The 25,798-nt window shown below is 37.9% G+C and overlaps 1 protein-coding gene across 1 annotated transcript in view; it reads right to left on the reverse strand.

Annotated features, from left to right (window-relative positions):
* LOC142075017 (importin-11-like) overlaps positions 1 to 25,549 on the reverse strand; it is a 70,780-nt gene extending 45,231 nt beyond the window's left edge. The window contains 10 exon segments of the mRNA XM_075136008.1: positions 2,307 to 2,387; positions 3,069 to 3,148; positions 14,139 to 14,215; positions 15,824 to 15,939; positions 20,633 to 20,746; positions 22,167 to 22,283; positions 23,383 to 23,423; positions 23,606 to 23,639; positions 24,779 to 24,884; positions 25,545 to 25,549. Of these exon segments, the coding sequence (XP_074992109.1) occupies positions 2,307 to 2,387; positions 3,069 to 3,148; positions 14,139 to 14,215; positions 15,824 to 15,939; positions 20,633 to 20,746; positions 22,167 to 22,283; positions 23,383 to 23,423; positions 23,606 to 23,639; positions 24,779 to 24,884; positions 25,545 to 25,549 (771 nt within the window).
* Between the last annotated feature and the right edge of the window lie 249 nt (positions 25,550 to 25,798).

Below are 25,798 nucleotides of genomic sequence, written 5' to 3' on the forward strand. Positions count from 1 at the left end.
GCTGCTTGTAAGAAAATATTTCAGAGAACGCTCCCAGGTGTTTCTCTTCCCAATATTTATCTTAGGGTTTTTTTGTTTAACAAGTCAGCATAGAGATGTCTGACAAAACATTTTCTTTTTTATAAAAATACTTACATGGATTATATCTCAGTTATCCCTCTGCAGGTAGGCATACTAGGAAGGTGTTCAAAGTATACTGGACAAACCTTGTGGGTAACGTAAGGTCACACTGGGAGCCAAGTGGATAAATGATACTATATTAGCAGCATCATTCCAGTTAGGGATCAGATTACAAGCTGCTGCATCAAACATTTGCCCAACTATAGACTCTAAATAATAGTATTGATAGAGATGAATTGACATTTTAAACTACAGAACTAGAGTCCTTAAGCTCCTCACAGCAAGAACTACAAATGGAGAGGACTATCAACTTCTGTTGCTTTCCTTTCCTGGGATTCTGCAAGCAGTTGTGCAACCCAAAGAGGTAGGTGGGCTCTAATTTTTGCCTCCGTTACATTTATAATGAACTGAAATCAAGTCCAAGATTTTATAAGCAACACAGAGTTCCAAGTACAGCCACTGGAAACTTAAAAAGTAATACACTATAGTTACTACTCAACTATCTTTCAGTGCATACTCCAATTTTCTTTCCTCCTGAAATTCTTCAAAAGGCACATTTAAAGTATCATGTTTAATATTTTAAAAACTTATGAATTACATAACATCTGTTTCATAATACCATTTGAAGTTTGTGCAAAAATAGTTTTTTTAATACTTTGAAAAGCCTCTAGCAACTCTGTTTAAGCAGTTGTTGCCATTACAACAGCAATTCATGACAAAAGCAAAGATTGGTTGAACACTGTCATGGTACAAATGCAAGTACGCTACACAAAGGAATGTGATAAAGAGAGCACATACATCCAACGTTCAATAAAGATTGGAAAAGCTTGGCTCTAGACCTATTAAGTTCTAACGGTCATACAGAAATGCAGCAAAAAAAAACAAAAAGTGAATCTTGATCTTTTAGTGCTTATTTAATCATAAAATCACCTAAACAGTTTTTATAATAATACACATGTATGCAGACTCATTACTTAAACCTTATTTTGCCAGTTATTCAAATGTGCAGTTACAAAAATTGAACCGTATGATTATTTTTCTTATTGTATTGGATACTGAAAAGGAAAATTAATATATCAAAAAATTAGTAGATATAGTATAGTTGTTTGTATGAGCAAAGGAATCAATACTGGCTGATAGGGTACAGACAAAACTCACATTTGGATGGCTAGATACAGCAATTAGATAACTACCTACCTTTTCACATTTTGATTAGAAACACTCAAAATGAACCTAGATTATTCATACACAAGTATAATTTTGGCTTTTTTAGGGTTAAATAATTTCTTAATGTTGCATTTCAATCCAAATAATGAAAAATATTTTTTCTGAATTCTGAACCAAGCTGAAAACTGAATTAGGACAGCTTCTAAAATTCATTAATTAGATTAATTTTGCCTTTTTATTTTGTAATTAGAAGTGTGAGTATCTTTTATGTTATACTTTGGTACTCTTCTCCATTCCAAAATTAAATTAGAATTGAACAACTCTATAACTTCCATGAGTCCACTGTTAGCCAAATATTAAATCAAGTTACTTTGATCCAAACACAATCCTTGCTTTGCGACTTAATGCTGTCAAGATTTTCTATGAATAGCATCTTTGCAATGCAGTGACTGGTCATCTGGCTGTTTAAGTGTGCTGTTGCCAGGCTGTAGAACAAACTATTTTCATGAGGGTCCAAGCCCTCACTAACCTCCTTTCTCTAGTAATCTAGAAAATAATCAAATGGGAAAGATCTCAGGGGCTCTTAATCTAAATCCATCTGTACAAACTCAGACTCAAACTAGCTTAGAACTCATTTCCCTAAGGACAACACCTTGGAATCACATGAAGTAAAGAAAGGATTGCAGAGAGGGTACAGGAACAGTGTGTTAGGTAATTATCTTTTAGAGTGCTCTATTTGGGGCTATACTAACCTTCTCTTGGGAAAATTAGTATTTTTTTAAAATATATTTGTGTGCACATGTATACACGCACTCTCTATACACACACACACTTTAAATATGTAGTTTAAAACACCACTGACTCCAATGACAATGTGTGTTAAATAAGCTGCTTTTTCCCTACATGTTCTACATTCATCATACTTGAAAATATTACTCTAACCTGACAAAACACTACCAAGAATACAGATGTCCAGAGATGAATATCTGGGTATTAACGTTATTTTCATTAGACTCTACCTTTAAAACTTGAACTTGACCTTCAATAGTTATGTCCTTTAAGAGTTCACAAAATGACCGGCATAAGTTAGCAGCATACATCTGAAATTAAATTAAAAGAAGGTATTATGCAAACATGTTTTATATCTATGTATATATTTCAAAACTCAACACATAAGAGATTACATATGTCCAAAGATCCAGCTTCTCTTCAAAGATCATATTTGCTACAAGGCTCATCTTTCCTGAACCAATTAAAATCTAATCAAAGTGTTGTTTGTTTGTTTTGGGGGTTTTTGGTTTTGTTTTGGGTTTTGTTTTGTTTTGTTTTTTAAGTTGCAGGTTTTTTAAACAACTAATCAATGAGTTTTCTAATTAAGGAGGTTTGAGAACAAGGCATAATATCTCTAGTTCATTTCCTGCTAGAACTTACGATCATAATTTTAACATGGCAGGATAATTAACAGAGTAAGTATTACTACTCTGCATAGGACCTTTTCAGGTACCAAAGTACTAAATCAAGCCACAAAACATTAATTCTAAATAATAATCTTTCTCAAATATGATTTGATTGAGTATCCACCATGTGCTATAAAGAGCTAACATCAGAACAATACGCTTGTATACACATAAATGAGTAAGAGTATAAATGCCTGTGTGTACGATGTTTCCCAACGTGAGGGGGGGAAGAAAAAAAAAACCACAAAAAACAAAACACCAAAAAACAGTTTGCCAGTAGGGAACTAAGGTACTAATATGAAGCTTTATATAATGGTAACATACCTGTAAAAATTCAGATGATGATAAGAAAATATAAGCATTGATGATCTTAAAGCAATTTTTGAGGTTTTCTGAACTCAGCTCTGGAGAAAAAAGAAAAAAAAAATCACAATTCAGAACGTCATCATCACATTGAAATACAGCTAAAATGATTCACTTCTAAAAGTCTTTTTCCTCACACAGCATTTAAGTGCCAGATGCCTACAAATAGAAAAAAGTTATCTTAGATTCAGTACCGTTCAGGTTCTGTCTCCCTGCTAGAGACAGTAACAAAAGAGGGATGATAACAGCTCTCATGTTCTCAAATGGAAGCACAAGAAATCCTATGACCTCAAAAGCAAATGCTAATAAACAAAAAATTAAAAAAATCAAGTTTTGGATGAGATAGTGGGTTAAGAAGATATTAAAGACAGAACAAGTGAAACACATACTTAAGAGACCTGCAATTACCGATGAATGATCTCTCTCTCACATTTGAGTCAGTAAATGCTGAGTAGAAAGAGTGAAAGAAAGATTGCAGTTCTGCTCTTCTGACCCAGGTGCCACATCAAATGGCATTGAGCTTTTGGACTGAAACACACTGAGCTTTAAGTCATACCTTGAGTATTTCAGTAAGGAAAGCATATCCATTTAAGAGACAGATACACACGGGAGATGGTATACAGTAGCAGTTTGAAGAAAGAGTTAAAAAAAAGACATGTCCTCAGGCAGTACCTGAAACACTGTTTAAAAAAAAAAAATCACCCCAGAACAACTATAAACACAATTCATAGCAAAACCAAAGGTTTCAAAGTTTCACATAGAGTTTGATACTAGCGCAGAAAGCCAACAGCCCTCGTTGTCTGAAAACAAAACAGAACACCGAAAAACCTCAAAGGGCTTCCTAAATTTTCTTAAAACCAGGTTGGGAGACAGACTACTCTTGGTAAAGTAAGTGGACTTCTGCTCTACCACCTTTAATTAATATTCCAATAAAATAATCAAGGAGAGCCAATAGGAAAATATTTTAATATAAGTTTTAAATAAAGTTCCTTACTGTTTTCCATTATAACATCTGAAAAGTTCTGGGGAGCTTTAGCAGTTTCTCTTCTTTTCCCTCCCATTAGAAAGAGCATTAATGCTTCTGTTACCTGGCATGGCCATTGGATAGCTTTGAATGCATGACTACTTTCATATCTCAGTGCTTGGACAGGTCATGTCCTGTTATCACTTATTTGGAATATTCACATATCTTGACTTGAAAAGAGATGAATTTTCAACTATCCATCCAATATCCTCATCAAAAGATTCCAATACATCTATATATTAGCTTTAGTAGCTTATTACTAGTACTACACTTTTTTCTTGAAGTTACAGCATTCTCCTTAGAGGTCTGCAGCTTTTTTTCTTACTGATACAACCATATTTTAAGTTTCAGATACTGATGCAGTAGACAAATTGTAAAGAAATGGTCATATAAACATGACATGCTACCAAGCTTTCCATAACTTTCCATTCTGTGATAACTGATACAAAGGTAATAAAATATGAGTAGCAGAATTGCAATAAGTTATTTCAGGACAGAAGGAAAAAACAGATAAGAGATGTCCTGGAAACCACAGAATTTCAGTCACTCATCTGTGCATAAAGCTCAATGTTCAGTAAAAGCATTTTTTCTAAAAAGGTATCACCTTCAACTGATTACCTTTAGAAACCAATAATGCATCAATACTCTTGCTGGGTTTTCCTGAATCAAACACATCTTTTTCTGAATTAATTTCTTAGCCTCCTCTGGGTTTTGTTGGGGACCAGAGGAATTATTCCAGTTCCTGTAACCTGCTTTTTGCCACTACCTTTACAAGCTCAGCACAGACACATTAAACCTGATGCTTCTTGAAATAGGTATGTCTTGACTTTGACCATATTCCCAATCTGAAATTATATCAGATTCAGCTGTCATTTTAAGCAGTCTCACTGCAGAAATGCATCATCCATCCTCAGAGAATTAATGTATTCCTCCATTCCACATTATTCAATCTGCTGCACTGAGAGATGGATTAAAGAACCTCTGCAACACCTCTATAGGGCAATTACATTTCAACAGAATGTAAACATTAGCAGTGCTGATATGAAAATTAAATATGACAGTTATGCTGTGAATGATTATTGTACATCAGTGATAGCACCACAATCTTTGAAGGAAGGTCAGTTATGCAAGTGAAATCAAGTCTTCATATCAAATGCAACATTCTTCTCCTGTATCTTTAAGATTTAAGGATAGTGTTGGAGAAAGTTAGCCAGACTAGGCCGCGGTGGGAAAATTCTGAGTCATGCTGAGAAGGGAGAAAAGAAAGTCATGCTGACCTTGCTCTGTGCAGATAAGCAACTTTGAGAAAGTACAGTATAAGAAAAACAGGATGGAACCCAGACCACGTAGCAGTAACCGAAAGTAGGAGGAATATGATAATGTAATTTTTAGAGCTAAGCCAATGATTGTGAGACAAGTATGCATAAGGTAGAACTTAGTGTATAAATATGTGTAGGGTTTTACAATAAAGTTGAAGCTGGCCTTATCACTCACATTGAGTCGACTGCCTGCCTTCCCTCGCTCGTCGCAAGTGGCGCCCGAACAGGGACCCCCCATCCCTGTTTTTCACCGGACAGCGAGATCGGAGAAGCACTGGTAGCAGTGACCAGGGAGCAGAAGATCAGCAGACGCTGTCGCGGCGTGCCTGATCCGTGCTTGAAGCCAGGACGATTAAAAGGGGTTCACCGTCCGATAGAAGGCTATCCGTGGGAAAAGGCTGCAAACGACCGGATAATTAAGAGGGTCAAGATAGCGCGCAATGGAAGTAGAGGTAGCCTTCGATATTTTAAAATGCTTTTTAGAAGAGCGGGGAGTAAGCCAATTAAAAGACCTGGCTGGGTTAATTGCGTTAGGGAAAGCGAAAGGGTTTTTTAAAGACCCTGAAAGTATGTTTGAAGTAGACGAGTGGCATTCTTATGGAGATTGTTTGTGGGATCTAGTAATTGATGATGATAAATCAGCAAGAAAATTAATGAAATCTTGGAGAGATGTTATTAATTGTATAAAAAGATATAAAACTGAAAGGCAAATAGCTACAGCTGCCTCCGATCGGCTTGAGCAGTCCGATCCTGCCGCTGGATGTCTCACAGCAGGGGGTGACTACTTTTCACCTCCGCCTTCGGGAATTCCTGTTCCCGTCGTTTGCCGACCCTCTCGTCCCCCTCCTGATCCACCGACAGAAAGGGCTTGTCCCTCCGCACCGCCGGGGGAAAGGGAGGGGAGAGGGAAGGTCCAAGTGAAAATGAGAGGGTAGACAGTAGCGGACAGGAGACTGCTCAAGCTGAAAGTCTTCTAAAGGCCCCACTGCTGAGACAGTGTGTATTAGAGAATTGTAATACTTATACGAAGGGCATCCTTGTCACCTTACCCTTAGACGCCACCATAGAAGTCATGTTAGAGCGAATGAGTAGAGTTCCTGTAGGAGCTCAAGCCATGTTAGTTGAAACAATCAGAGAACTAGGGGAAAAATTAGTCAAGGCGCAGGGACAGGCGTTTGCAGCTCTTGCCCCACTGAAGCCTCTGGATGCCCACCAAAGTAAGACGACTGGCCGACGAGAGTATAAGTGCTTCCGATGTGGCTACCCAGGACATCTGCGTCGACAATGTCGGGAGCTGCCAGAACTGTCAAATGAATAATCATAATACTACGGTCTGCCGGCGTTCGGGAAACGGGAAACCGAGCGCCAAGAGCCGCAGCGCGCCGACACCAATTGCGGCTCCGGTCACCTTCAGGCCAACGGCAGCCCCCAACCAAACGACAGTGCAGAGATACCAGATGCCATTGCCCAGCTTCGACCAGCAACCCAACTTCGACCAGCAACCAGGGGGAGCCTCGGACTGGATCTGGCAACAGCAGTAGATGTCACGCTAATTGACGACCGGCCGCGAAAAATTGCTACAGGAATTAAAGGGCCCATAGTTATCAATGGACAATCTCATGGAGCGTTGTTGTTGGGGCGATCATCCAGTGGTCTCCAAGGACTTTTTATATTACGAGGACTTATCGATTGTGATTCAAAAACTCAGTACCCACATCGTTGACCGAGCAGTGGATCGTATTGACCCTGACTTACCTGTGGACTTAACCGTTTTGCACGGCCCCACACATTTTATTGGTGCACTCACGCAGTGCAAAAAGAAAAAGGGGGAGACTGTGAGAGTATTAGAATGGATATTTACCGGAATGCAACCAAAGACTACAATTCAAGATAACGACACGTTTGATTGGAATGTGCTAGATTGAATTTATAGCTGTTACTGCTGTTTAGCTATTAATTCGCAGGCTCTTGTGCTTGCCATGGGGCTTGCTTGCCTTAATGTGTATTAGAGTCTTGTGCTCATTAGTGGCTGCTTTTTTGCTCTTGCTGTACTGCTGCACTGCTTATCGTCTTACTGTGCTGTGCCTGGGAACATTCTGATAACAGCAATAGGGATGCGCCTGGACCGGCAGATGGCCAGGGCATCGCTGCTGCTTCTGTGCTGCTGTGCTGGACAGGCTGGAACTGCAGCGTGAACTCGAATCAAAGGGACTGTGACCTGTGGCTGAGTCCATGCGGGACAGGACACCCCGAGGCGTCTGTGACTGTGGATAAGCCCATGCCCAAGCAGCAGGAACCACCTGAACCAACGGAGGACAAACTTTACAAGAAGCAGCGCAAGTGCAGCAGTGACCCGACCTGAGCCGGCTTTGGTGCCCAGTAACTCCACGCAACGCACCACCTCTGCTGACCTGAGTGACCACCATAACAGATGGAGCCCAAAGTCATGGACTAAATGAATGCAGTGGACATTTTGTGTACATTTATGGATATTTTATGGACATTTTACAGGGGATTGTGCGGGCCTGTCCTACGTGTAGCCACCATGGGCCTGGTCTCGGAATCGGCGTGAATCCCAGGGGACTCGAGGCCAGAGAATTGTGGCAAGTGGATGTGACTCACGTTGCTGACTTTGGCAGACTGAAATATATACATGTTACGATTGACACCTATAGCAAATTTATATGGGCCATGGCACAAACAGGAGAACGAGCACTCCACGTAATGCGACATTTGACTAGTTGTTTTGCAGTCATGGGAGTGCCACAAACGATAAAAACTGACAATGGCCCTGCATACACAAGCGCCAAAAAGTGAAACGTTTTTTCCAAACATGGGGAGTGTGACATACTGCTGGTATTCCGCACTCACCCACGGGACAAGCTATCATTGAAAGGGCGCATCAAACGCTGAAACAATATTTGCAAAAATTTAGGGAAATCTCAGATGTACAAGAAAGACTTGTTAAGACTCTTTTTGTGCTAAATCATTTATGTATTTTTGCAGATCAGAAAGAGCCACCAGCATGGGTGCATGGTTATCCTAAAGAAAATAAGGATGACAAGCCAGTTTTCGTTATGTATAGAGATCCAGCAACCGGACTGTGGAAAGGTCCAGCAGAAGTGAAGTATATGGGTAGAGGTTATATGTGTGTACTTACTCCCACAGGGCCGAAGTGGATTCCAAGCCGCTGGACCAAAGCTGCTGTTGCTGATGATGATCAATGTAGCTCTGCCCGTACTGATCCCAGCGATGCCGTTGCCCAGCCGTGCGAACTTATGGGTGGCGTGGGCGAATAAAACTGGGACGACAGACTTTTGCCTGAGTTCAGCTACGGCAACTGAGCCCTTTAAAACATGTCTGATAGGCTTTCCTGAAATTATTGCCAGAGATTTTGATAATTGGACGTCTGTAACAGTTAATTGTATAAATGTTACTGTAGCAAATTGCTCGGTACAACTAATAAGAGCCCTAAATCACACTCTCCCTTGGGACCCCCAAGAAATTGACCTTTTGGGGTCAGAAAAAATTGGAAATGCAACTGAAAATGTTACTACTCAGACATGTTTTGTGTTTGGCAGCTTTAGCCGCTTTGCCGCACAGGCCCAGACCTTTCAGTCATTGATCGGCATAAGCAGCCGCACTGATGATAACAACCCTTTTGTTAATACCACCGGTTGGACTGTTGTTTCACCTTTTACGAAAGGATTCGAAATAGGCCAATATTGTGGGAATTATAACGCTTCCAAAACACTCAGTGCCTATGGACGGAGTATGAAGGGAACCAATAACTCTTTGTGGAACAATGATACGGCCAAAGCTCTTCCCCCCGGATGTTTTTTGATCTGTGGGGATCGAGCATGGCCTGGCATTCCAAAGAACGCCTTTGGAGGGCCTTGTTATGTAGGTAAATTAACTCTGCTCACAGTTAGCCGACAAAGTTGGCTCAATATAACTACAGTAGCGACAAATCGACACAAAAGGTCTATACATCAATTGCAAGCAGATTATAACGACAATATAGAATTATGGTCAACCACAGCCAATGTATTTGCTTCCCTAGTGCCTAACATAGGTACTGCGCAAGAGCTGGCTTGGTATTTTATTAACAATTATAGTTATAGTAAAAATAGCATATCACTGTATTTTAAATAATGTTGTAAAAATGAACCACAATGTATTGGTGGTCCAAAAAGAAAAAGGGGGAATTGTTGGAGAAAGTTAGCCAGACTAGGCCACGGTGGGAAAATTCTGAGTCATGCTGAGAAGGGAGAAAAGAAAGTCATGCTGACCTTGCTCTGTGCAGATAAGCAACTTTGAGAAAGTACAGTATAAGAAAAACAGGATGGAACCCGGACCACGTAGCAGTAACCGAAAGTAGGAGGAATATGATAATGTAATTTTTAGAGCTAAGCCAATGATTGTGAGACAAGTATGCATAAGGTAGAACTTAGTGTATAAATATGTGTAGGGTTTTACAATAAAGTTGAAGCTGGCCTTATCACTCACATTGAGTCGACTGCCTGCCTTCCCTCGCTCGTCGCAGGATAGCATTGATTACTTTTTAATAAGCAAATTAATTGATTTGTACAACAACTCTGACATCCACTTCCAACAGCAGTAGTATCCTGAAATGGATATAAAAAGCTCTTTTCAGAAAGACGAATATATCTGAAAAGGAACAACTATATATTACATTCAGACTAGTTAAAAAAGAAAAATCAGAAACATTTCTCTCTTTTTCCCCTTTCAGTTGTTTGTTAAAAATTAAAGAGATGTCATTGCACTGACATGTACCTACGGTAATATATGCCACAGGCCTGTGTCATGGCCATGACAAAGGCATGTTCAAATAATGAAAAACCTAGTATGAATCACTAAAAAAAAATTTAAATCATTAACTAAATCTCAAACCAATTTTTTTTACACATCAAGCAAAAAAAAACTCCTAAAAGATGTAGGAGAAGCAATGGCAAGCAATAACTTCTCTAGGTTGTAAATTTAAGTTAAGAATGAAAGTCAAAGAACGCTGAAGGTATTCTTGTCAATAAGACAGACAATCAGCTCCAGCAGAGAAAGCATGAGAGGAAGCAGCATAGAGGTCTTCCAAGTTCAGGTTTCTAAGGTATTACTGGTAAACCAGGAAGCAATGATAGACAAGCAAGTGCTTATGCAGTACATAGTCTTGGTAAGCATCTTAAGAGCACTTCAAAAAAATTGTGGAACAGATGATATATTCATTTGCCGTCATCTAAACATGCATTCATCAACAGGAAACAAAACACAGCAACACCTTTCTATTAAGTGATATTCATAGCACACTTCAAAAACTACCAGACATAATTTGCGCACAATATATCTCATTCAGTTTTATACCACTTTGCTGAAGAAAACATACTGTTACAATGCAGAAATCTTAAATCAAGTTTTTTTTTTACTTTAATGGTTAAGCTAAACTCCCAAATCCAATGGGAAACACTAGATGCTCAAAGAGCTCTTAAGGGTCCTGAATCAGAACCGGCAATCTATCACTGCACACCTGAATTTTCTGAAAAAAATATTGTGTACAGTCACAGTCAAGTCCCACAGGACCTTGCCCACAAAGGCAATTAATGCAAAGCAAAATCCACAACACAATGAATAACCAACAACCTCAATAATACACAATCCAGCCTATTATCTGTACCTCCTTCAACATAACCAAGCCATCTACTTTTATATAAATGGTTATCAATATTATTTTCCACAGTCCCTCTGGGTCTGAGTTATCAAAACTGCACTGTATCTATTTACATACACTATTCAATTCCCACAGTAGTTAGTCCCCTATTATTGTATAGGAATACCTCTAATAAGTAACATTTATGCAAGACTTAAAAATGCTATAATCTGACCGTGAAGAAGATAAAATGTCTTCTCTTCCTCTCCAGTTTGATGACTTCTTGCCACATCTGTTTCCTCCTCTTCAGCAGGACAGAGTCTGCTATATACCTCTAATGTCCAAAAATCTCATGTATGAACTTCTTCCCTCCCTTCCAGCTCTTCTAGTTCAACTGTGTTGACCTCTAATAGGACACTTTTTCTGAAGGATTTAATTGGTGATGGAGCAGTTAAATGCACCAGAAAAATAGTTACATTATCTGTATATTAGAGTAATTCCATTCAGTAAGAATAAATTCAGAAACTAAAGGTCAGGAGGTTCATATTCCTTATACTGCATTTTCAACAAAATCATTTTCTGTAGTGCCTTGAAGCTAGTTCTCCACCCTGCTCCAAAAGACATAAGCAAGGCAATCATCTACTCAGAACTTCCCTTCACCATATCTGCCCTTTGGCTTCCATTTTGATAGCTTAAGACTGAATTGAGAACCGGTCTCGGGTAGACTTTTTATTTTGCCTTATCTCAGACAGCTAAAGCACACAAGACATCAGGATTTTGAAAGTTTACATTTGAGGATCTCAAAATTTGAATGTATTTCTGCATTTGTCCAACTGAAAACAGCAGACTTCCCAGTTAAAATACCTTTTCCTGACAGTTCCATCACTGTGGTGAGAAGAATAGGAAGTGTTTGTTCTTAAATGATGGAAGTTTCAGGTGAATACTGCCACTTGTATACTAGAGAAACTGTACTACAGAACTAAGACTGAACGGTTAATTAACTAACTTGCACAGTTGATCATCATCGATCAATACATTTTCTTCTGCAAGGGGCTGCAGCTTAAACTGTGCTGTTGCACTGGATTTAAGTATACCTTTTACAAGTATACTGAATCAATAAAGTAGCTGCTGGAGGGGTACTGGATGGAAGTATTGTACTGCTTTTATAACCACCAAGTTTTTAAAACATTTAGCACTAATCTAAGATTCAAGCTCTATTTCAACATCACACTGCCATGGCTATGATGTGTGGAGGCTGTCCAGCCAGATTCTCCTGATGTAAACAGAAGGGAATTGCAGGCAAAGAGCGTACCAGAATGGTTTCCGCTTTCTGGCAAAACGCACACCCATTTGGCCCACGGCAATCAAAATTTTTGCCTGACATTACACTCAGAAAACAAAAGGCTCTCAGAAAAATGCTCAGGAAGTAAAGTAGTACCAGAAGTCTATATGAGGAAATCGGTCTATAATTACACATTGCAAGGGCTGCTGTGTTTTTGCCACTTGACCCCATCCCCTGATTAAAAAAAAAAGATTTGAAAGAATTCTGTTTGAAGCCTCACCTTAAGGAAAATCTACCTAGCTTAACTATACTACTTGCTGTATCAGCATCATAGAACAGCTTTCATTTTTCAGAACAAGGAACATTCCCTTGAGGATATATTTTTTTTCCCCAAAGGAGAGCATCACTAGTCTCCAGGATTCATTCATAAAATAAGGAAATAGTTACAAGTGTAGAAGATTTCTGAATACCTCCACCTTTTGTTAGAAGAATATGCCAAGGTTTCCATTCATACTCATCACTACACTGGAAAGTATCGCATGAGGACCAGGTAGGACAGGGTGAGGAGAAAATAACAGTAGCAAATATAAGCAAACCACAAATACAGATTATTTCTGAATTTAACACAAGCAGAACAGCAGTGTAATACAACTATGAAAATCAAGACCATTTGTATAGTGCAAACTTCCTGTAGCAGATTCTGTCTACTACTAACACAGAACAAGGAGGAGGAAGGGTGGGTGTGTAGATATGAATGAAGATAAATAGTATGTCAGCTACAGAACCTAAGAGAGAGCTCTGGAGTTAAATACTAAAACCACTACAAAACACTACTTTCCTGAGCACAGTCTTTGTCATTAGAGATCTAGTATACACAGAAAAATAACAGGGGGCATTATCTTGCACCTACCCACCATGATGCAACTTTCTATTGACCTTCAGTCAGAATAAAATATTAATTGCTGAAAACAGCAATCAATTAAAAAGCCAACTTCTGTAATTTTATAAACACATTCCTCTAAAAAAAGAATCTATTTGCTATATTAGCTCCACAACCTACAAAAGCACAGCTAAAGATTTCATTAAACAAAAACATATTTACATAATAAAATTAAACTGCAAAATTTTTATACTCCCTTTAGTTACAAAGCAAAAAAAACCCCAAAAATCAATATTTCCTAAGCACTGAATCTTAATCCTCATTAATAAGTTTATATTTTGTCAGCAACTCGGGCAAAACTACTGCTTCTAATTTCAGTGCTGCTTGCCCGATACACTTAAAGACATATTTAGGCAGTTTGAAAACCTCCTACATAGTTATTAACTGAATAATGGAAAAGCTAATAATGGAAACTTCAATTCTTCAGACTAGAAATCATCATTCTGGTTGTAAGTAGAACAGGCAAGTATTCTATATGATCAATATCAGTAAAACTCAGCACATTTGGTGTTAAATTTCAGGAACTTCTTAAAAAAACTCTGAAATAATAAACTGAAATTTGTCTTATCTTTTGGGTACAAAGCAGCTATCAATTTGTTAAAAAACAGAACTAAGTAGATAATAAATTTTAAAGAAGATGGCAAAGTCAAACAATAAAGACCTGTTCTTCATTTCTTAATAGTTACAATTTTGCTAGCCCCTTAGTTCTTGTAGCCACAGCAGCATTACTTAATGCATGAATAACACTGGCATTAGAAAAAAAAAACAACAAAAAAAACCCAGAAATTTTATCAGTAAAAGACTCACCAAGAAGGGCAGACATGTTCTGAAATATTCTCAGCAGCTCAGGTGTAAGACACGGACTATTCTCCAATGTCACTAACCTAAGAATAGATTAAGCGAAATATTTTAGATGACCTATGAATAACACTGAGCAATCATTCTGACAGATGTAAAACATTGTAACTTCTAGTAACCACCTATATGTTCCTTAAATAATGTGAAATATGCTTCAAGGAATTGTTACAAGTGCAGTATTAGTCCTTACAACACACCCATCAATATAGGCATGGGTCTTGCTAAGGTAGGAAAAGAAAGAAAAACATGCTACTGTCTTTTTTCAAAGACAACATAACCTCAGGCATTCTCACTGCTGCATTTTTAAGTACCCAACTTGGGGATCCCGGGCAGAACTCAGAGAAGGTGGGTAGAGAGGAATATTCATGGTGTAAGGACAACGCGTGTAGTGCTCTACACCTCTAAGGAGCAGCTGTGGTGGCAACCAGCTCAAACCTTTACGTGTTTGTTTGGTTTTTTTTTCTTTCCCTGAAATGACGCATTAATTACCATACGTAAAAGAATGACTATATGCTCAGCATTGTTTGCATCAATTTAAAATTCCTGAGGTTTGAAAATAGTAACTATAAAAGAAATTCATACTTAAAGACACAGCAACACATTCCAGTTTCTTCCCAGATCTCAGGTGTAGGATTACTGTATTTAAATAACATTTTTGATTATGTAAAGTATCTTAGCTGGCTTCCTGCTCTTGGTTCAGGAAGCAGTCAGAGTCCCGGCCATATCTGCCAGCCCCATCCAGATTTCTCTGATGCTCTAGGACATCTTAAAATATCATATATACATTCTTCTGCATAGGCATCAGAATAACCTCATGATCGGTATTATTAAGAAGATATAAAAGTTCTGAACTGATACATTAAAAAGGCCCATCTTAAATTTTATGAAGATCTTGCACTTTGAAGTTGCTCCCCCACCACCAACAGCATTATATATCTTAGTTTTGCTGCACATAAAACAGATCACTTTTAAGTTAAGTATTTGTAATTCAAATGCAAATCTACAATTTAGATCAAAGGAATCCCTAACTATTTCAAGACAAACTCAATATATTCCTTTTCTGCAGGAAAGAAATGTGTTGAATTCAGTCCAGGTAATGGTTTCCTCCTTTTAGAGTGTCAGCTGCACCACAAACAAACAAATTAGCATCATGGCAAACCAATCACAGTGCCACTTGCTGTTTTATGTTCAGTCACCAGATAGCTTGAGACTTGGAAGATAACTTCTCCTGCATTTTATCCTTGTAAACTCACCATCTCTTCCAGCGACCAGCTCTGAGAATCATTGGGTTAATGTGCTCCCAGAGTCAAGCACGTCAAATTGTTAGATTAGCATGCACATTATAGTGAGTCTAGACTTTTTGTCTTGCTGTTCATTATTACAACAGAACTGTATCTTGCTATCAACTGCTTGAAAATAGATTACCTACTCAGTTATTTTTAATTGTGTTTCTTTTATTAACTTCCTAACCTCACCTCTTCTGAGAAAAGGTATGATATAGATGATGTCAAGGTAAGATAACAAGAACATATAAATTCTTAATACAGTCAAAGCTTTTGTTAAATGCTTTTTTTTCTTCCAGGGATACAAAAATCAAATTTTAAAAATTAGAATTTGATAAAGAACATTCTTACCACAACTCTAAACCATCTTCCAGAAGGTAGACATGCGGAGGCTGAGAAACATCCGTACTTAGCTGAATAACTGGAAGTAGAAAAGGATAGAGATTTTTGCTGTCTGCACCTAGTCCCTATAAAAGTAAATAAAAAATGTAAAATTCTTCAAAAACCTCAACTCAAGCATTTCAAGAACAGCATTGAAAAAGATCTGTGATGCTGTTCTATTCACATACTGTAAACGTGCATTCAAGAAATCAAAGGTTGAACTTGCAACCATTTCATACAAAAGAAAATATTTAGTTTGATACTCCTGAGCTTTCTCAACAAGTCTTGAGAAAATTACATAAGTTTTTGGAGAACAAGCAACTTATCAATGGTCTGCAAGAAAAAAAATTATAAACAATACACATTCCTAAAAGCATTCATTGGTCATTCTCTTTCTGGGAAAGGTCACAGCTCTAACAAATACTAAATGCTGAATAAAATGTGTTAAAGATCAAGAAAAGAATTACTCTTTGGATCTTACCACATCCTAAATCTTTTGACATATTCTAAGAATCAGGAAAAGGGTTTGTTTTCGTTCCTAAACAAAGAATCAGAGACTGATGACAGTGATTTATTAAGTGATCCATGAGTAATACACAAAGATGTCTTCCCAAGAACACAAAGTAAAAAAATTTTTCAACGATCACTTAATAAAAAACCCTAATTTTTAAAAATAAGCTAGAGATAAATATTGTCAAAACTAATAATAAATTAAAACTAATCTTACAAAGATCGGAATTCTTAAATTGGAAACTACTGGCTATTTTGTTATATTACTAAAGAGAACTGAGGCTAGTTGAATGCTGCTTCTGCATAATTACTTTATTTGGAAACTGTTAAATTTAAAATTATTTTATGTTTCTCAGTTAAAGCTTCTTTGTGGAATAGTTTATTTAGTTAAACAAACTTGTCTTAAAAGAAGAAGGATCTTCCATAACATTTGTCTAATCTCTTTGAGTCCACCTATCCTTTTGGCCTCCACTGTGGCCAGTAACAAGAATTTCCACAATTCGTATATTGCGAAAATATATTTTCTCTTTGTTTGAACTTACTCTACTTTTAAAAGAACCCTAAATTTTCCTTTAGTTGTAATGTGTAATCATTCCCTTTCCACTTTCTCTCCACTGTTAATGTTTTCATAGACCTCTATAATAATATCCTTTATCCAGAAAGTCATGCCTTTCTGCAAGTTCAAGACTGCCTGCATATTCAGTCTGTTCCTGTATGGACACTACCCTACATCCTAGGAGCCCTTCTCTCGATCTTTGCTAGTTCTACTACATATTTTTTGAGATGTAATAGGGGTTGGAGAAGGTGGGATGGCATATAGTCCATATTAAAGAAGTGCTTAAGAGCACAGATTCTGCAGGCAATATAACTACATATTGTTTTATTCTTCAATCTTTCCTCAGTAACCTACTACATTTTATTTGCGTTTTTACTGCCAACAGCACAGATATTTCTAGATATTTCAAGTTTAAGGATTATTTAAGATATACCAAGATCTTTTCCTTCACTGATAAGAAATTCAGTTAATTTTAACTATTATCTCTGGATAAAGCAAGCAGCTAATAATTTCTATAGGCTTTCAAAATTCTCTGCCAAGGTACTTAGAGTAAGCCTCTAGAGGAATTAGGGAATTTATTGTACATGTATAGAAAAGCAGGAAAGAGAGGCAAATTACCATCAAGAATCGAAACCATCCAAAAGGTCAAAACTCATTTATCTGACTACAGATTACTAGCAACTTCCATTTAGATACAATGCTGCTCAACATAGCTATTAATGTTATATAGCAAAATCTGGGACCAAAAGTTACCTAGATTTCTTGAGTTTTGAGAACTGTAAGACACTAAGTGAACTAAACAAACTTAGCTAAATGAACAACTATGGGCAAATGAAACCTAATGTTAATAAATGCAAGCAATTTGCAATGGCAAAGGAAAAGTTTCCTACAACACACAAATAAACAAAAAAATCTACAGAAAAAAAAATGGTCTGAGAATAACTATGTTCACCTTTATTCTCAGTATTACTATCACTTTTTTTATTATTGCACTTAGAAGCCGCAGTCACGAACAAATGTAAGGTGATCATAGAATCATAGAATGGTATGGGTTGGAAAGGACCTTAAAGATTATCTAGTTCCAACCCCCCTGCCATGGGTAGGGATACCTTCCACTAGACCAGGTTGCTCAAAGCCCCATCCAACCTGGCCTTGAACGCTTCCAGGGAGGGGGCATCCACAACTTCTCTGGGCAACCTGTTCCAGTGTCTCACCACCCTCACAGTAAAGAATTTCTTCCTAATATCTAATCTAAATCTACCCTCTTTAAGTTTAAAACTGTTACCCCTTGTCCTATCTCTACACTCCCTGATAAAGAGTCCCTCCCCATCTTTCCTGTAGGCCCCCTTTAAGTACTGGAAGGCCGCTATAAGGTCTCCCCGGAGCCTTCTCTTCTCTAGGCTAAACAACCCCAACTCTCTCAGCCTGTCCTCATGGGGAGGTGCTCCAGCCCCCTGATCATCTTTGTGGCCCTCCTCTGGACCAGGTCAAGCAGGTCCATGTCTTTCTTATGCTGGGGGCCCCAGAGCTGGACGCAGTACTCCAGGTGGGGTCTCACGAGAGCAGAGTAGAGGGGCAGAATCACCTCCCTCGACCTGCTAGCCACACTTCTTCTGATGCAGCCCAGGATGCGATTGGCTTTCTGGGCTGCGAGCGCACGTTGCTGGCTCACGTCCAAATTTTTAATCCACTGGTATCCCCAAGTCCTTCTCTGCAGGGCTGCTCTTAATCCACTCATCGCTCAGCCTGTATCCATGTTTGGGATTGCCCCGACCCAGGTGCAGGACCTTGCACTTGGCCTTGTTGAACCTCATGAGGTTCGCACGGGCCCACCTCTCTAGCCTGTCCAGGTCCCTCTGGATGGCATCCCTTCCCTCTGGAGTATCAACCACACCACTCAGCTTGGTGTCATCCGCAAACTTGCTGAGGGTGCACTCAATCCCACTGTCCATATCCCCGACAAAGATGTTAAATAATACTGGTCCCAATACGGACCCCCGAGGGACACCACTCATCACTGGTCTCCACTTGGACATTGAGCCATTGACCGCAACTCTTTGAGTGCGACCATCCAGCCAATTCCTTATCCACTGAGTGGTCCACCCGTCAAATCCATGTCTCTCCATTTTAGAGACAAGGATGTTGTGTGGGACAGTATCAAACACTTTGAACAAGTCCAGGCAGATGACATCAGTTGCTCTTCCCTTATCCACCAATGCTGTAACCCCATTGTAGAGGGTCACCAAATTTGTCAGGCACGATTAGTCCTTCTTGAAGCCATGTTGGCTGTCACCAATCACCTCTCTGTTTTCCATGTGCCTTAGCATCGTTTCCAGGAGGAACTGCTCCATGATCTTGCTGGGCACAGAGGTGAGACTGACTGGCCTGTAGTTCCTTGGGTCTTCCTTTTTTCCCTTTTTAAAAATGGGGGTTATATGTTTCCCCTTTTCCAGTCACTGGGAACGTCACCGGACTGCCACGACTTCTCAAATATGATGGATAGTGGCTTAGGAACTTCATCTGCCAGTTCTCTCAGGACCCTCGGATGCATCTCATCAGGTCCCATAGTGACAGTAGTCCCTGCTCACAGATATTTTAATAGTTCTGACCATTCTGTTTTAAAACAGACATTGAAAAAGAGGAGATATTCAAGTATAGTTAAAAAGAAAATTATGAGCACAGATGAATACTCAAAAGAAGAAAAAAAAAATCAAAGATATTGAAATACAAATAATGGGATGTGATACAAATCTATTATATAACAAAGCAGGCAGCTCAGAGCTGCTATTATCTCTGTTTCATATAACATACAAACAAAGCAGAAGAGAACATCATAAAAGCTGGGAAATTTAAGAAGGTATAAAATAAAATATTTTTTCCCCATATGCTATATAAACATGTTGCAGAGATCATTTAAAAAGGACATAATAGGTATCAGAGTTATGCAGTAAAAAGGTAATGGTAAAAATGGTAACATAAAAGGGTTGAAATTCTAAATAAACAAGATGACCCACAATTAGTCAATGCCAACAACAGCCTTGAGAGACATTAAACCTAACAGTTATGATTTAAACAAGAAACATTTGACACTAATCCGAATTAAAATGCAAATTTAAAGAACAGGCAAAGTGAAGCTTGTTATGGTGGCCCATATCTTGGCCTATGATTTAAAAACGGCTCATGTTCACAGAAAGTTTGCAACCAAAATAGAAAACTCCACATCCCTGGGAGCTGAATGGAAAGCAATGGGGAAACAGATGTGCCTATGCTGCAGAATCAAGTCTGAACCACACACAACGTTTGTAAGAAGAGACTGAAGCTCCGAATGCCTGCTGGGAAATAAAGGAAGCCTGATCAAGCTCTTTTATATAGACTATAAAGGCACTAAAGGAGGTTCAATTCCAAGATTACAAAACCAAAACAAAAATCCTCCAGAACACAAGCAAATCTGCCTAAAGAACTGCTTTTACTGAACAAGCCCCTGGAAACAAAACAGTTTAGTGCTTAACATTAGCCATGTTTACCTCCACTATCAGAGAACCATGTCTTTATTATAAGACTGAACAGCATTTAGAAATAGCCTATAAAACCAAAATATACCTTAATTATACCTAAATATATATACACACACACACACAGAGAGAACATGAAGACATGTCTGAGAAAGAACTGAATGAGATACTGGCAACATTTATGTGATTCTGACACTTTACCTGAACAAGATGGATAAGGGTGGTTAGAATGGCACATCGTAGCATATTGTGCTCCTCACTCTGTTTCCAAAGGAGTGGTAAATACTGAACCAAACATCCTACATATGGTCGTATCTGAAATTCAGAACACAATTTTTTTTCTTAATGTATGAAACAAGGCCATTAATTTATCCCAGGCATAATTTCTGAAACATTTAAGAGCTGCTTTTATCACAGTAAAAATACAGAGTTTGCTTTAATTTACTCCTCTTTCCTCTTCCTAAAACACCATATTCCGTACTCTGTGACTGAAGTGACTTCAGACTGCACAGGGGTTTGAAAAGAACCTATTACCTATGGTAACATTTGTGCATGACAATCAGGCTTAAGTAGTAAATAGAACACAAACAATACTTAATTTGATAACTGAAGTTGTTTTCATTTTATTATGTTCTTCACTTAGACAGGATTCCTGAATAACTGCATCCTCTAAGACGACCAGAAACAGTTCCAGGAAAAATAAAATAAAAAAAAAATTAATGCTGAATAACCTCTGAAGTTATGCATGCTTTGAGCATATTTGAGTTGGACTACATAACCTCCAGAGGTTTGTCCTAACCTAAATTTTTTCTGTGATGCTCTACAATACTAAAGGGTTAATCTATTTGTCTTCTAAAGTATTTAATTATGAATTAACCTTTACAGACTCATAAAGGCTCTTACTCAACTTGTTTTTTTTCTGCTACTTATCCAGCTGATCTAAAATGCAGGGAAAACTGCTGTCATGTTGACTTTTCCTACAAGGGACAATTAAGAAAGCTAAATTCGGCTCTCAGACAGGATTACTTGTAGAAAGAGGAGATAAGCTCCAAACCATGCATTATCTCTGTCCTTAATACAGTAATACCACAAAAAAAATGGAGACAAAAGCAGTCAACAATTCATTTTTATTTCTGCAAAAACATCTTCAATTTCTTTATGGTTAAGCTGAAGAATGTACTTTAACACTAAGAAGGAAGTACTGAAAATTGATAATGTGAACTTGAAACTTTGCATGCAGTTAAGGAGAATGCTGTATAGGCAATTACGATCCATATCGGTGCCAATGAGAGATTACAAATTTAACTGCACAGTCCCTGGGAATTTAAAGCATTTTTTCCCCCAAAATGTCTCTTTTAATATGTAAGGTTTAATAAAATACTAGCTCAGATATGAGACAATTAGAATCGAAAGTGGAAATAAAAAAAAATTTGCAAAAAATGCATTAAGATAAGCAGTGGAAGTCATTCTGTACTCCAAAAGGTGAGTCAATGCAAAAAATATAGTAAATAAAGAAGTAGCAACTGAGCAAGAACATATTACACAAAAGATAAATGAGAACTGAAAAGTGAGAAGAGAACCAAATAAAGCAAATAATGCAGGCATCTACCATAACAATAACCAGTCTATCAATGACATTTTTCTACTATTTTTGTATAAGCCAAAAACATTAAGAAGTCCTCTGTGTTCTTAGTACAAAGCTAACACTGTTTGAAGTCTATAAAAAAAAAAATACCTGCATATTGACTCTTTCAATCACACAAGACAGAACGTGAAGAACATGCATTTTGGTGTCACATTCTGTTACTTCCTGAAGTAGCTGAAAGAGCAGTGTAAACATGGATTCCAGATACTAAAAAAAAAACAAAACAAAACCAAAAGAAACTACAGATTAGACCATCAAAAATACAACTGGTGACATGAAATGGTGATTTTTCCTGTGTGCTTACAACACTAAGACATCTATGAACTTTGAAAGACACAAAGTGTGCAAAATGTTACTCTTCATTTGGAAAAATGCACACTAGCCTAAACAAGATAATATAATTCAGATATGCTCTTGCATAACAGTTCAAGCACGTGATCAATTTGAACATATATAATTTTCATGTTTGGTAAGTATAAACATGACTTCACAGATAAAATTCTGTAAAGTTGAAGGCAATCTCTCCAGAAGAAATACTTTGTTAGGGTCAGAGCAAAGATATGGTCTTCCAGCTTTTGGGTCAGTAGATAAAATTTAGATAATGAACTGAAAAAGACAGCTTAAAAAATTCCAATGTTTACAGTACAGATGCACTCTGCATTTTTGTTTTTTTTGTTCCCAGAGTTGCAATTAACATGGAGGTCATAATCAAACAAGAAAAAAAAAGCACCTGCTAAATTTGAGTGATCAATATTTGCTGTATTCATGGCTAACGTGTTGTTGTTTACTTAATGCCAACAGCAGTCACCACTGTAAAGAACATGAATATAGGAGACCAAGAAAGTCTATGTTTTTAAGGCACTGTTTTAACCACACACTTATATTTAATATTTGTGTGAAAGGGCAGGTTGGAAAGTACTGTGTGAAACAGGCATACTAGAAAGTAAGTCACACTGGTGAGGAGACTTATTTGTTAAAGACAGCATTCATACTGTCTTAGCATGAAGAAACTTAGCATCTGATAACACACGATGTATATAGTACTAAACACAATGATAGGAAGTTGTAATAGTCATAATACTAAAAGGTTTTGCATTGTCTGTCTATACATTGCACGTTAGCAACCTTAATAGCAAGAGTATGAGTATTTACATGCTTTGGCCTATGAAGACTAAAAAAATTATATATACACACACACACTGATTACTAAATAGTCTGGTTGAAGATTAAACTGGAAATTATTTTTTCCTGCTTTCCTCTATGGATCTATCTGCTCATCAGAATATGCCCATATAAATGCTCTTACCGGTAAGAACTGGTCAGTTCTGAACTCAAAGTCATCTACAGGTAAACAACCATTAAAGAAAAATAATACAGACTGCAGATGGATATGAGACTCAAATAAGCAAATATTCCGTGGATACACAACAATTATAATGTGAAGAATTTGGTAGTAAGTTTAAAATTGCTTATTTTCCAGTAGCTCTGAATTAAGAGCTAATCAAACATCTTTGCTAATGAAAGGATATTTAACTTCAGCGTCGTAGCTGTCTCAATACGGACCTGAAAGACAAAAGCCAAGAAGCATCACACGTGTCCATTAAACATTATTTTGATTATCAACATAATACCTGAAAATATCAAACCAGTCACTGTTTTGGCAACTGAATTATCCTATGTGTTCTGTCACCCTAAGAAGCGCAGTTAGTTCAACTCAGAAATATTTTCATTTGCTTTTATTTTAGTATCCTTTACGGTTTATTTGGCATTGCTAAAGTGATACCACCTGGATAAAGTACTCAGGCAAAATCTTCAGGAAGGTCAAGAAAGAATTAAACAAGGACATATCTAGCCTGTGATAAAAAATCTTGCAACAAAGGAGTTCAACTTGGGATTATCTCATGGCTTGCTGTCACTCAAAAAGCACAGAATCAAATAAACTCAACAAGTTAGTGTGTTCTTCCCTGGTAGATGTTCAGAAACCATTAACTGAAAACAGTCACAACATTGACAAAGAAATCCATCCTGCTTTGCTAAAGCTGTCTGGAATCACAGAAATAACTGTTAGACTGCCAATTACTAATATATAACTAACAAACTAGCTAGATTTGTTTATTTGTTGAGTAGCTGCTAGGTCAGTTTGCTTAAAAATAAAAACCAAAAAACACAACTGCAAAACCAAGCTTCTCAACCTCGCCTGCTGGCAAACTGAAATTGTAGCTTAAAACCACAGAACAGTACTCAACCAACTTAGCAACCAATGCCATTTATCATATCCTGCCAGCAGATGATAAATATGTTAATGCTTAAAAAATATTGTATACTGCAGATAGTAGTAACAGAATAACTCCATTTTATCTACACAAAGTGTTAATGTGTTTATAAATTATTTATCTCAAGACGCTTCAAAATTCTCTTAGAAAAAAGAGAGACTGTTGCTATTGCCATTCATTTTCCCACTGAAGCCATCACCTAGTGAACATCTTAAGGGTTCGTTTCATGTCTTTGATCTTGTTTTTCAACATCTCCACAATTAAACACCCCCACAACTTCCCAACAGATGATCTTCTGCAAGACACAACAGACGTTAAAGTGTGATGTTATGAAGTTATAAACGAAGTTTACATAAGGTATGGTATGTATGTTTCACCTGTGTTTAAAGAGCAAATGTGCAATCTAAACCACTACTTAATTATACTTACCACTAAGTCTTGGTCTTGAAGCAAATTACGAATTGCCTCATATAACATAGGCCTCAAGTCCGATTTGAATTTTACAGAAATCCACTGTCGGCGTATTGGCTTATACCTTTAAAAGTGAAAAAAAAAAAAAAAGTAAGGTATTCATTAATTCATTATACTTTGTCGAGGTTTAAAGCCAGCTGACAACCAAGCACCACAAAGCCACTCGATATCCCCCTGCCACCCCACAGTGCGATGGGGTAGAGAATTGGAACAGCAAAAGTAAGAAAACTCATGGGTTGAGATAAGAACAGTTCAATACTTGAAATAACATAAAATAAAATAATAATAATAATAATTTGTAATGAAAAGGAAAACAAGAGAGAGAGAAAGGAACAAAACCCAGGAAAAAAAAGTGATACAACCACTCAACACCCGCCGACCGATGCCCAGCCAGTCCCCAAGCAGTGATCACTGCCCCCGGCCAACTCCCCCCAGCTTAAATACTAAGCATGACGTCATATGGAATGGAATACCCCATTGGCCAGTTGGGTTAGCTGTCCTGGCTATGCCACCTCCCAGCTTCTTGTGCACCTGGCAGACCATGGGAAGCTGAAAAGTCCTTGACTAGAAGGGTACTTAGCAACAACTGAAAACATCAGTGTGTTATCAACATTCTTCTCATACTAAATCCAAAACACAGCACTATACAAGCTACTAGGAAGAGAATTAATTCTATCCCAGCCGAAACTAGGACAGTATCCACCCCTTATTCTATACCACCTACGGCATGCCCAGGTCTCACATTTTCCAATACATTCCAAATAATCACCACCACTTTTCCTGTCTTTTGATATATACACATAGATATCATTCCCTTAGTCTGTGGGCCATCCCTCTAAAATGTCCACTGAGTTCATCTAGTCCATGATTTTGGGCTCCATCTGTCATAAAAGTCTTTCAGGGCAGGAGAGATGGTGTGTGGTGTTGGATTGTTGCATCCAGAAGCCAGTTCTGGGTCCATCACCGCTGCAATTTGGT

The sequence above is a fragment of the Calonectris borealis genome, chromosome W (assembly GCF_964195595.1).
Source record: "Calonectris borealis chromosome W, bCalBor7.hap1.2, whole genome shotgun sequence".
In the NCBI taxonomy this organism is placed as follows: domain Eukaryota; kingdom Metazoa; phylum Chordata; class Aves; order Procellariiformes; family Procellariidae; genus Calonectris; species Calonectris borealis.